The sequence below is a fragment of the Cinclus cinclus genome, chromosome Z (genome assembly GCF_963662255.1).
Source record: "Cinclus cinclus chromosome Z, bCinCin1.1, whole genome shotgun sequence".
Lineage (NCBI taxonomy): Eukaryota > Metazoa > Chordata > Aves > Passeriformes > Cinclidae > Cinclus > Cinclus cinclus.
In genome coordinates this window covers 68,850,011-68,863,308 of record NC_085084.1, presented here as the reverse complement: position 1 = coordinate 68,863,308, position 13,298 = coordinate 68,850,011, and the positions used below count along the sequence as shown (strand labels likewise).

Below are 13,298 nucleotides of genomic sequence, written 5' to 3'. Positions count from 1 at the left end.
CCTCTTATCCTCATGTTAACCTGGACCCTGGATGACTAACCCTACAGCTGACACAAACAGATGTTTTTATTTGTTTAAACTATTAGGTCAAAGGGCTAATGAGCTAATGAAAATTCTTTTAAGAGCTATCAAATGAGGCATGATTAGCTGGTTTTCAGTTCCTATTTGTATGAAAGAAAAGAATTAAAAAGAATTTTCAGTTTACAAATTTTTAATTTAATTCCTAGTCTTGGTTAAGAGGCAGATTTAAAAAACAGTGGCATGAAAAAAGCATACCTCAGCAACTGCATTAGCAACTCCAGTCTGGTTTAGGAGTGGTATTCTTCATCAACTGTTACAACTTGCATTGTGAGAGCACCTTCTATTCAAACAGTGTTTGATAGGATAACATTGAGCTGTTTCAGGAAGCTTCTATTTTTCCCAGAATATATTCCTTTGCTCAGCTTTGCTTGTACTTTGCCATATCATTTATTTAGAAGGAATTTCTAGTCACACAGACATATCCCTCAGTTTAATATTATGGAATAATTGTGCAGGGATTATTCCAGTCTGTTTCACCAGTAAACCTGCAATTCCACAGTAACAACATCTTGCTGTGGAAAGAAATCAGCTGATTTGTTGGAAGTTTTTATTTCATATGTATGTATGTGAATGTGAAAATATGCATGATCTACCAATGATTATAAAGCTGTATTTGTTTTCAATTATGAGTAAATAATTTACCTTAAAGAATCCAATACAAGGTAACGTACCATGCTCCCAATGCTGGCTACTTACTTAAGAAAAAAAAACTTATCAAGTCAATTCTACACAGTGTTTATTTTTTTTCTTTTTTGATAGTGGAAATCATGTAAAAATCACAAACAGTACAAGTTCCCCATGTCAGCAATTGACCACTTGATTGGGTCAACTTCTTTCGATACTGTGTTTTTAGTATAAAGTCAAGATAATATGGCAGTTAACTAATACTTTTGACTACAGTAAAGATACAAACTTTTGTAATATAAATTAATTGCCATTACAAAAAGGCAACTGTATTAAGTAATACGGTACAAAAATCTGCAACTTCTATAAATATAATGAAATGCAAGAAGTTAAACAAAATAATACATCACAGATTTTTGTATAGCGCATTTGAATAGGCAAGCTAAGATACACATAGAGCATTATACAGCAAGAAAGAATATCAAAACCCACTAAGACTTAACTTTTAAGCCATACAAATGCTAGAAGTACAAGTACAGGACACAACATGAAGCAGTTAAGTTAAGATTACCAGCTCAGAGTGGGCAGACAAAGAAGCCTTACTGATGAGTTGTAAAGCATTAGGCAGCAGACAGAAGGTTGTCAAAACCAGCTGTTGTTGGATACTGATTGATAATGTTTTCATTCTGACGGCTGAGACACTGCAGACAGCCACAAGTCTGAGAAGAAGCCCAGTGTGGGCACACACACATACACACACAAAGTAATTTAACAGATGGCTAAAGAACATTAAAGCACAATATCTCTTTTTTTTTTTTTTAAAGACAATGTTCACTCCCTAATGAACTTGCATGGAAAGTAAAGCCTAGTGCCCAAGTTTATTCCACCTAAATGACAAACACTTTTGAAAAGATTAAAGCTAACAAATAAACAAACAAAAAACAAAGCAGCTCAGATTTGTTATCTGAATGAAAACTGCATGGCGCTTACATATTCTACCATAGCCAAAGCATTCAACAACACTGTAGACAAAGAAGTGTGACATGAGCTGCTATGAACATTATTATCCCCTCATAAAAAGGTGAAGTTGTTTATAGACATTAAAAAGGTACATATCCATTAAGTCCATCTACAACACAAAACCACAGAAGTACTACATTCAAAGTAAAGTTAAGTGTTGGTCTTAGCCTTCAGCAGTTATGAGGTATTGTTTCAACCTGTGATGAGGAATGATCACTGTATTAGTAAGAAAAAGTTTGCTCAAAAAATTTTTGAAAATTGAAATCAAAAATTGCTTCTGTGCAGTTGACATTTGCCAAAAGAAAAAAGACTGAAGTATCAAAAGGTCCTAGTCTAAGTGGCCACTAGCATACTCCAAAACCACATTATCATGGACTTCTTGGGTCTTTCCACATAGCACCTTCAAACAGTGCATAGCCAGGAGATCACGACCAAAAGGTAACTTGGAGATACTAAAGTTTTTGGACCAGACAAACTCACTGATGATAGAAATAATTACAGTTTCAAGAATGCAATATAGTTTGGCTTGTTTTCATTTCCTGTACCTTTTGGTCCATAACTACATGAAAGCAGGGGAAAATAGTGAAAAAATGTTATTTCACATCTTCTAACTAATGGCCAATGAAAAAGCAGTAAAATCTTGGAATCCCTCATTTTACCGTCCCAAACTGCCTGTCTTCTCTGGGAAATAATGCTCCTACTCCTCCTCCCCACTTATTTTTCATTGTCCCTAAATAGAACAGAAAACTGGGGACCTTGTGGAAATCTGGGGACTCTGTAGCCTTTAAACTCATGTCAGCAAAGAGAGAGATTGGAAATGTAAATTAGATCCAGTTCCTCTTTAAATCCAGGGAAAGGAACCTCCTTAGCCCCCACAAGATGGGTAGCTGGGTCCCAACTAAAGTGTGCAGAGAGAATGCAGAGAGAACTGAATCAAAGCAGGGCTCCTCTGTGCTTTAAAATGAACAATTCCAGTTCTTGGTTGTTTCCAAGAGTATTAGCAGTGAGACGATTGACCTGGCAGGAAGAGAATATAAAAAAAAGCAATGACATGCCCTTCAGGCTTCCTGCCTATTCCAACTCAGAATTAAACAGGGAGTTTACCAGTTTTCCCAACTTCTTTTTGATAATAGGAAGCAGTTAAAACAGTGGGTGCAATGCAAGAAATTTATGGAAATTGAAAAGTAAACTAAAATACCTATGAGAAATATTTTGTTTCACAAAGAGCAAAATTACAATTAATAGAGAAATGGCTTTTATAAGCCTTTAAAAGCTGATCTTCACTATTTTCTTATCCCCAAATAAACTAGTGAGAAACTACAATAAACTTCAAACAGAAGCTAAATGCTGAGAATGGAAAGATATGTTGCTTAAAGCCCTGACAACAAGGCGCTGTTTGTTTCAAGACAGAAGCAGAGTTGATGAGGATCTAATGACACCTCACTCGAGTTTGTGTTTGCAGACACTCATGCAGGGTAGCTGAATGCTCAAGGCACAGCATTCAAGGTGTGCACCAGTTCAGTGACTGATCTGCACATACCCTGTTGTCACTGTGAACCAGTGGCCTGGCACATTTCTTTAATGAACAAAACAGGTTTATGAGGTTTTTAAAAATCAACAAAAGGCAGCCAGAATACTGCAAATCTACAATGGGGAAAACACGGAAAGAGGGAAAGTGGACTGTGTTACACAAACCAACTTTTGCTAAATGCATTACAAATGTTGTTTCCAATGACTACTTTTTTGTCTTCTAAGTAACACTTAGCCCAGAGGAAGTTTGAAAGAACAAGATATAATCCCCTTGAAAAGAGAAGCTTATAGTACAAACACTGGAAGACCCTTAATTATGGGATAGATGCCTTGGCAATGTTACAATAACAGTAGTAGTCTATGAATGAGTGATAAAGGAAGTATTTAAAATCACTTATACTTCTAAAAAGTAATAAAGCCTCCACAGATGAACTAATAGATATTTGCCCTGCTTTTCTCATGGAAAACTACCTTCAATGAAAATTATTACTTTATCCAACTTCTGTATATTTCTAAAATCTTTCATATACGTCTAAAAATCTTTTTACCGATCACCTATTCATGTCAGCTATTTTCCCCAAGTACTGTTATCTGTGCACATCTGTTTGCAAATTTACTTTTCAGAAAACTTCCAGCAAAATACCATACTGCCTCTGGCAGGGTTACGCAGTGACTTCAAGAGAGACTCAACTACCTTGTTGAGTCAACTACCTCAACTCTGGGAGGTAGTTTACACTTAGTAAAACCTCAGGAATAACCTTTGCATTTAACATGAAACTGCTTGCCTTTTAGGTATCCTATTAAGGTTCTCAGTGACTGTGCTTTTCCATTATGTGAGGTCAATAAACAAGCCAAATTAGACTCATAAATTCTTTAGACATTAGTTATTTTTTAAAATTCAAGGAAACACATGGAATTCCTCCTTTACAGACTGTTATTTTTGTGCGTGTAAAGTTTTCTACCAAGGATGATCGCAATGCAAGAAAGCAACATGCAGTGTGCAGAAATAGTGGTAAACAAAGAGGAACTTCCTACTTCAGTAGTGTAGACAACGTTACTAGAAATAGCTGTGTACCTGATTCACAGAACACTTCTTTTAACCAAAGGACATTCTGCATTAATTCTGTATGAACAACATATCACAGCTCAGCCTTGATACTACACTGTAATTACGCTGTGACAGAGTGAGCAGGTACAGCAATGCATGGGAACCTCTTCTTTCTCTTGGCTTTCACATTCTTGAAGGTTCGAAGTCTCTCTCTTCTAGCAAGTTTATTAGAAGGGAGAAGCTGTCTTTTACTGCCTCCATATCATCCAAGGAGCAGGGCTTAAGGATCCAGCGCTTTCCACGTGCAAGTGGCTCAAGTTCAAAATACTTTTTTATCTATTAAGAAAAAAAAGAGAGACCAATGCATTACATTATGACAACTCTCTGTCTCACATCTAAAAAACCCAACCCAAACCAAACCAAACAAAAACATGTAAAAAAAATCGGGATATTAATTTTTAGAATCTAATCCATAGCTGCTCTTACAATACAGGTTATATGACAAGACCTCAAAGTGTTTTCTTTAGGGATGAGTGACCTGCTTGGAAGCTACCATTCTACTCATACATTTAACAGGATGGGAGGACTGAGGAAGAACTGCACTGACTTGAGGCAAACAGCAAAGCACATGAAATATGTGCTCAAAAACATATCCAAAACAGCAAAAGTAAATAAGAAATTTTAGGTTGTATTTGTATTTCAATATTAAAAACATATGTGTCATTATATTCTCACTGGTAATCACTTGAGATATAGAATTTGTCACCATACTACTGTACTTCGCAAATTAAGCATAAAAAAATTTACAGACCCTAAACACTCTAGTCAAACATCAGCTATCTCTCAAGCACAGCATCTCTTTGTGACCATGAAAAGCCTACAAAAATAAAAGTTCTTCCAAAATTACTTATTTTTTCTAAAATTAAGAAAACATTAACACACTAATGCTAGTAGGACAGTAATAAGTATTACACATAAAACATGATGCAGTTTCTTGGAAACAACAATCATTATTGACATTGCAGCAACTGTCAAAGTACAAATACAGACCCAGAAAGACTGAGAAAGATTTTAATTCAGTAGTATACTCCAATCACTTTTCAAAATAGAAAGTACAATATCAAAACATGTTTTTGAAGTCTCTTAGAAGAGAACAGTAGCCTGCAGGTTATACTGGTCCACAGTTTACTGTTTTCATTAAAATTTTAGTCTTTGAAGAAATTTGACCCGAAAGTCTACACATGTTTGACTTGTCCAATAGACTTTTAGGTTTTACATCCAAAACTATATCTCTCAGTTCTTGCTATTGTCTATGTATCAACGGAAATACTTAGTCCTGATGCTTAGTTTGCACATTTTTGTTCATTGTAATTATTGCCAAATACTCATAATTTTCTTTTAGCACAGAGTGCACTGTAAATATGCAGCACAATTACAGGAATGGTTACTCACAACATGGTTGGCAATACAGGCCCTAGACAGGAAACTAGAGCCACGCTGTGTAAGGCTCCATGTGCAGAAGGAATAAAAAGAGGAAGGGAAAATAAAAAGGTTTTCAAAGTCCGTACAAACTGCAGCATCTCTGTATAGCTTTTACAGTGTCTGCTGGTACATAAACAACAATTTTGTTTATCTATTAATGTATTCTAATAGAAGAAACCAAGTTGAGTTATATCAACTCACATAATTCAGAAATCAACCTTGATCATGTGTCAGGCAAGCTTTCTTATAGATTAGAAAGGAATTTCAACCAGAATGTTTAGTTACAAATTTCAGGGAAAAAGAATGGTGGTTTTGAGATAAGAACTTCTGCTTACGCAGAAATGACACTGTGAAAATTTTTAAAATCTCTTTTCATCAAAGTAGATTTGTACCAATAACATTTGAAAATGAAGTGTGGTACTTGACATACACTTCCTCTCAAACAAATTTTAGAAAACATACAAGTTGAAATAAATGGGGCTTCAACAAACAAGTATTTTAATATCAACATACCTGCTTTTTAGCATTGCTGTCTTAGTGCCACCCCAGTATCTGATATGTTAGCACAGTTTTATGTCATAAAAACCAAAATACTAATATCTATAAGGGATGTATGGCAACTTTTCCAGCATCTTGAATTTACCCTCATTTATATACTGAGTTAATGGCACTGATCACAGTATTGAAAAAGCAGGGTAAGGAAGCTCTATTCAAGCAGCCTCCTTGACTGTCACATGAGGGCAGGAAGTAAAAGCTGCACAAAAAGATAACAATGCAAGGTGCCAGTGCAGCTAGCAGATAGAGCGGCCCACTGATGTTAAGCCAACAAATATGGCTGAGTAACCTAAGATGTCTGAGACCCAGAAGATGTCCACCATACCCCCTCTACTGGAAGACTATTGCCATCAGACCCTGGAGCTCACTGAAGTCAGTCCACGCTCTCCTTAACACAGCCACTTGAATTAGGGCTCTGCCATATGAAGGAAGGTCATTACATTGTAAGGACAGGACTTGGGTTTAAAAGTAGAAACATATGCTCAAGGAAATGATAGCAGTGAGCAGACTAGCACTGAGACTTTTGTATTTGTGGGCAAATACAACACAAGTTACCAAGGTAGCCTCTAGCCAAGACAAACACAATGCCTTTAAGCTATATTTGAGTGACTGCAGATGCCAACAGTATCAACTGATTTAGTGAAACAAATTTTGCAGATGAATTATTGGATACCCAAGGTTGATCAAAATGTATTTTTTTCTATTTATAGCTGTGTAATCAAAAATGTGACTGAATTAGTGATGAGCTGTTATCATTTTCCACAGTTAGGAACAGTTCAGAGTATCTGCATTAATAGGTCCTAGATGAATGCTGAAATGAAAGTGTTAGGCAGTTGTTTTTAAAATGCAAGGATTTGATAATGGTATGAAAGCACAACTACTTATATTCAGAATTAAGAGCTATTTCATCCATATTTTCTGCAGAAAAAAAAAAAGAGATTATGTTAGATGACTCATGCCTAATACAAATCTAGAAAAATAACACTAACTGGCTTACAAATAATAAATAACTAAACCAGAAGTAGCACAGAAGTGATTTTTCACAAGCCAAGGGACACTTTGTGGTGAGTTACTGTATTTCCTCATTTAAACTTCACACCACAATGGAGTTCGCTAAACCTCAAGGTCTTGCAAGCAGGCTCTCTCAATTTTGAAACTTCTAGAAAGAGGTTTGCAGACACAAATATTTTCCAATTTACTATAACTCCTCCTCCCTTTAATTCAGAAGTTTTTATTCTGTTCTAAAACCAAGTACTTTTTCTAGACTTGAAAAAAGAACCATTTTTTACATGCAACAGATGAAACATGCAAAGATTGACCAATCAGATGCCAAACTCTTTTTATATAGTTGAGTTTTCCACTGGAATGCACTCAGCTCTCCATCCATGTTTGCTTTTGTAGTTCCTTTCTGCCCCACTGACCATCATCCAGACTCATTTCCTCCAGATTTCCTAAGAGGATGTACATTGATCACCAAAGTCTCCAAAGAAAGCTGAAATTCACTGACTATTCACACACCTAGTAGCTCTTGCATAATCAGCAGTTACTATTTCACAGCACCCTTCAGTCACACTAGCACAAAGGGGCGAGTTCCTAAGAGAAGCTCTCCTGTCTTCCCCTCAGCTGCACAGTGAAAAGCCTTCTGACTGCTCATGGAAGCTGAAGTGAAATATAAAGACTCAAACACGTTTCAGAAGTATGATGCATGATATGAGCATTTACATACCTGCAATTTCAAGAGTTTACTTTGAGATTACTAATTTTTTTAAGATATAATTTAGAAGAAAATACAACCAGTTAAATCTAATTTTAAGACTACTTCACTAATTTTTACAGAATCTCACTGTATGTCTTGACTCCACATGGGGGCCTTGTTTTATAGAGAACCTGACATTGTATTTATGCCACATTCTGAAGTCAATAAAATCTAACAATACATGTTTGCAATTCCCACTCTTCCCACACTCCACCTTCTAAGTCCTATTCTACTGGCACAATACACTAAACATATGGTTATCAAATGTTGCTTAACCTACGTGCTAGAGAAGTCAAGATGCAATAAAAAGGATCAGTGCCCAGAACCTCAGCTGGTGTAAATTATCATAGCAGTGTGGAACTGATGTTTCTAAATTGATATACGTAAGCTGAGTAAGCAGGCCCTGCTGAAAGCTTTTCTATGTTCTATTACTGAACCTCATCCTCTAGTCAGTTCACCACCCATGTGAACATAAGATCTATAGGAAAACTTAAATGTTTTAATATATGAGAAGAGTAATCTCTATTATTCAACATGAAAAAAACTGAAAGCATTATTTTTCATTCAAATTCAAAATTATACTACCAAATTTCATCAATACAGGAAAGCTTCCAGCCCACTGTGACTAATCTGTTGTAAACAGATACAAAATTCAGATAGTCACTTACGTTACCAGGCTGGTAAATGAGGAACTTAATGAATTAAATATTTTTTTCATTCATTGATGTTTTATTGAAAAATTTCACCGGGACAAAAGAATGGTAACAAAACACGTATATTATATTAAATCACAGGCTGCCTGGTCTTGTCAGTGTTCCCACTACACTAAATTATTGAAAGACTTTCACAGAATTTCCAAGTATTACTGCAAAAGGGTGACTGATGAAGGTATGAATTAAACTAAAATAGTCTAATTTGCTGAATCCATGTATTAATCATAAGACAATCATCCATTCCAAATCTGCATGGACAAGAAACAAAGTAATAATGGGAGACTGGAGTAGCCCATATTAACACTGTGAAAGTTTCACCGAGTTGTGATGCTGATAATAACTTCTCACACATCATAAAAATCTGCTTTTTAGAGAAACCGTTTAGAAGATGCAGGAAGGAGAGGGAGTTTTGCTTGCTGGCTCTATGAAAACAGACAAGCTGCCTTTAACAATTCATGTGTAAATTCAATCTATTTGGAGAAGAGAAAAAGCCAAGAGTTTTTTACTTTACATAGCATTAAGTTTTAAAAAGGGAAACTACATAAAATTTGGAACTCAAAGAAAATGAACTGTGCAACTAAAAAAGTAAAATGCTTGCAGGTGGCACAGAAAAAATACCATAATTAGAGGCTCAGAGTATATTTATACTGCTTCAGAAGACTTTAAAATAAACAAAAAAGTTTTCACCAACTGCAGTAAGGAAAAGGATGGTACTAGAGGTAGAAGAACTCATGTCTAAAAAAAGAGAAGACAAAACAAAAGAAAGGAATTTCTGGCATATTAAATAGAAACCACAAATGTTGACCTACTAACCATAGAGTAGAACTCATTACATAAGCCACCACTGATGCTAAAAAGTAAACTGAAATCCACTCTAGCTTATGTTGATGTGCTCTGCTGCAAACTTCACAGCCTCCTGAGCTGCTACATGTACTTTTCTGCTGGTTCTTTTCTGAGTACAGTGATTTATAGGATAGTGTGGAGTGGGCTGATAGCCGCTTAATCTTAAATCAACTAGTTCAATCCACTGCCACACAGGAGTTAACACATCCATGCTTTTCCTGAAAAATCTGCTAGAAAGCTCCTTATCTGACAGTCCACTTGGCTAAAGAGGACCTCCTGTCTGAGCAGAGCAGCTGTAATGTGCACAACTCTCAGCCAAAGTTTTGTAATATTTATTCATCCTACAGAGACACTTCACTTCTTTCTCCTGAAAAAATACTTCACGTGTGCCTGCTTGTATGCTTCTTAACAGTGATCTCATCCTTGTCTAGAGGGATCCTTGTAATGCACCTATGCATCATAAGCACTCCTCCTAAAGCACCTGTACCTCATGTTTATTGATTCCATATGCATTATCTCTTACACAACAGGGAGGGGAATGAAAGTGCCTCCGCTGATGAGAAGGGATGGTGATGTGCTGTGGTCTGGAGCAACCTATGCACAGGGCTACTCCCAGGAATGGCAACTGAAGTCCAACAACACTATCAGCCACAGAAATGCTTTTATATTCTAGCTCTTTGAGGATACATATTTCACTGCTCACCAACTTTAATGTGCCAAGAAATCCAAAGTCTGTATGTACAATGTTAAAATTTTGCAACGCGTCCATTAAGCACATATTATGATAATCAGATTTATTTAATTGAGCTTTTTTTTTTTAAACTTCTAAATATAACCTCCTGAAGTAAAATCAAAAGGGAAAAAAAAAATCTGTCTTCTTCAGCATTTCTGTGTGATAGCAGGGTAAGCAATTTTTCTAGACAGGATTACAAAACCATCAGAGGCCCTTTAGTACATCTCACAAATAGTGGTGAATGCTTTACAAATTGTAGTATGTACAGCTTTCCAATTTCTTTATTTTTTTTTTCAAATTTGCCTTTTATAAAAGACTAAATGAAACACATCCAACTGAGCTCTGTAAGAGAGCTGGATGGTACTTTTGGCTTCTAAGTCTTTACAAAGAGGAATACAGTCACTTAAAGTAATGTACACAGTGCCTTGTGCATGTTTCCATCCTTGTTATCTCCAGTGACAAGTCACAACACTTCTCAGATTTCAAGTGATAGCAGAAAGAAATGTATTTTGAAGAAGATAACTAACTATTCAGAATTATGAAATAGGATGCCTGACAAATCTGCAGAGCCATGGAGTTCCAGAGAGCACAGAGTATTGGCAAATGCAGCATGAGACAAGAAAAGAGGCAATGAGCTAAAGACTTGGAAGGTTTTTAAAAGAGAAAAGTTGGGGTGTTTTTCTTATAGAGGGACACTGTCATGTTACAAGATGGATGAGAGTGAGGACAGAAAATTGCAGAGGTTGCAGAAGTACCACTGAGATTTCTATATTGTAGCAAAGATAGGCTTCGAGAAGTTACTAGGATCCATTAACTCTTTGCACACACTCTTTGTGTTGCCACACAAGAGTGAACTACAGTGCATTAGATTTTTTTTTTGTTAGATTCTGTTATTTTGTACAAAGAAAATAGTAAATCATGTAGCTGCCAAAAACATACACCCATACTTTGGCTTCCATGCCTTATTCACCCAGGATATTCCTTTCATATAAGCATATGCTTTTCTTGCAACTGGAAGAAATAGAAATAACATGAGAAGAGCAGCAACATACCTGTATAGAGAAAACCAGACTTCCAGATGAAGGTTCATATAACCATATAATAGGAAAAACAAGACAAGGGCTTACAGTTATCCAACATTAGAGTGAGTGAAACAGCATCTCAGATGATAAGGGCAACAACAAGAACAGAGAAGGGGATACTGTACAGATATGCATACAATGAAAGCATAGTATTTTTCTTTAACGCCGCTTTAATTCCTTATTTCACTTCAAAGAATTATTCAGGAGTGAAAATCAAGCATCAGTTTTAGTTACTGCTCCCTTTGCTTTCTCTCTTACCTACTGTATTTTATTAAGTACTTTGGGTTGCCACAGATACTGTCTGACAGTTATGCACTTACAGGTAAAGTGTTAAGAGTATAAAATCCCAAAGAGTAATGATGAAAATTAGCACTGGTTAAAGAAGGCTATTTGGAGGACATCTAAAATTCACATCTTCTTTCTTCCACATAGAGCACAGACACAAAAATGCCAACTTACAGTATATAAGGATAATTTTCTATTTTAGTGTATTATTAGCACATCCCTGTATATTATGCTGTACCAAAAATGACTGATTGAATATAAGATCAATTTAAACTTAGGATAACTCATTTAAATTGTTGTCCTTGCCCTAATCTGTTAACAGATCTGTTAATGGAACATATCCAAAGATAATTTTACAGGAAATCTACTGAAAGATTTTACTATAGCAGCAGTCATCTCCTCTCCACCATTCCTCACTCAGGTTTGTTTTTGTTATAACTTAAGTTTAATAGCTAAGGAACACAAATAACTAGTAGAGACTCACCACTCAAGACCTTTAGGAAAAAGCATCTTTCAGAGACTTCCAGAGTTTTTGTAGCATCCTTTTTTTATTTTTTTCCTAATAGACTGCAGGTATTCATGGTTCACTTCAGAATACAAGATTACTGACAGAATATGCTGATTTCAGCAGCAAAATATGCTAGTTTTATCTACAGATTGTGGTTTGAACAAAGGAACAAAGTCTGAAACACAAGTACACAGGTGCTGAGATGTCACCCTCCCCAACCCAAAAATGTTTACCTGCATGTTGAATGTCAAAATAACCTTTAGAGTAAGGGAAATCCAAATATAAACCCCAATTATGACATCCTTTCTGCAAATGGCATGTCTTCTGTTCAGATAACGGTCAAACAGCATTTTCTGGAGAAGTGCGTATGTGATGATTCACCTGCATTTCCCTGAACATGCACATAAATCTAGAACTTGAACAAATAAAATCTGTATACTGTGCCCACATCTGCAAAGCACCAGAACACTCTATGGACATGTATCCTTGTATCAGCAGCAAAGAATAGGATTTCTAACGGCTTTGTGGTTGGCTCCCTACATTCACACTGCTAACACTGTTCCAAGTTAACAGTCAGATTGAGCACAAAAGAAAAGCCACTCAACAGCTGTGGTTCTGTGAGGTGTGTGCTCCCACAAGCAGATACAGACAGCAGTTGTGCCTATTCCACTTGCTCCTTACCATGTACAGAGCACAGCATGTTAGTATAGGATGGTTCCAACCTCTCTTCAGGTCCTTTGCCAATGGAAAAGTTATTTGTTATAAAAAGTCTGTGTAGAGGCAATGGAAGCCCTGAACTAACTACAATTAACTGTTTCTTGTTCAAAAGCAGAAACTGTATAATAAAGCTATTTGAAAAAGTTAACATAAAATACTTGCTAAGTAAAAATTGTTCCCAGAGGCCATGCCACTGCCAGGTTCCATTTCTGGCTGTCAGAATGTCCCAGGCTCTATGACCCTCCCAGCTTCTCCAGCACCAGGAACTTTTGTGGGACCTCTTTCTGAGGATTTCTTTCTGCCCTATGGTTAGAGGATGTA

General features: G+C 36.3%; 1 protein-coding gene across 1 annotated transcript in view; it reads right to left on the bottom strand.

The window, feature by feature from the left end:
• Positions 1-4,420: 4,420 nt before the first annotated feature.
• The window catches only part of ARL15 (ADP ribosylation factor like GTPase 15), a 223,683-nt gene continuing 214,805 nt past the window's right edge, over positions 4,421-13,298 (bottom strand). Inside the window, exon 5 of the mRNA XM_062513250.1 lies at positions 4,421-4,639. Within this exon, the coding sequence (XP_062369234.1) occupies positions 4,487-4,639 (153 nt within the window). The 3' untranslated portion in view covers positions 4,421-4,486. The remainder of the gene's footprint in view (positions 4,640-13,298) is intronic.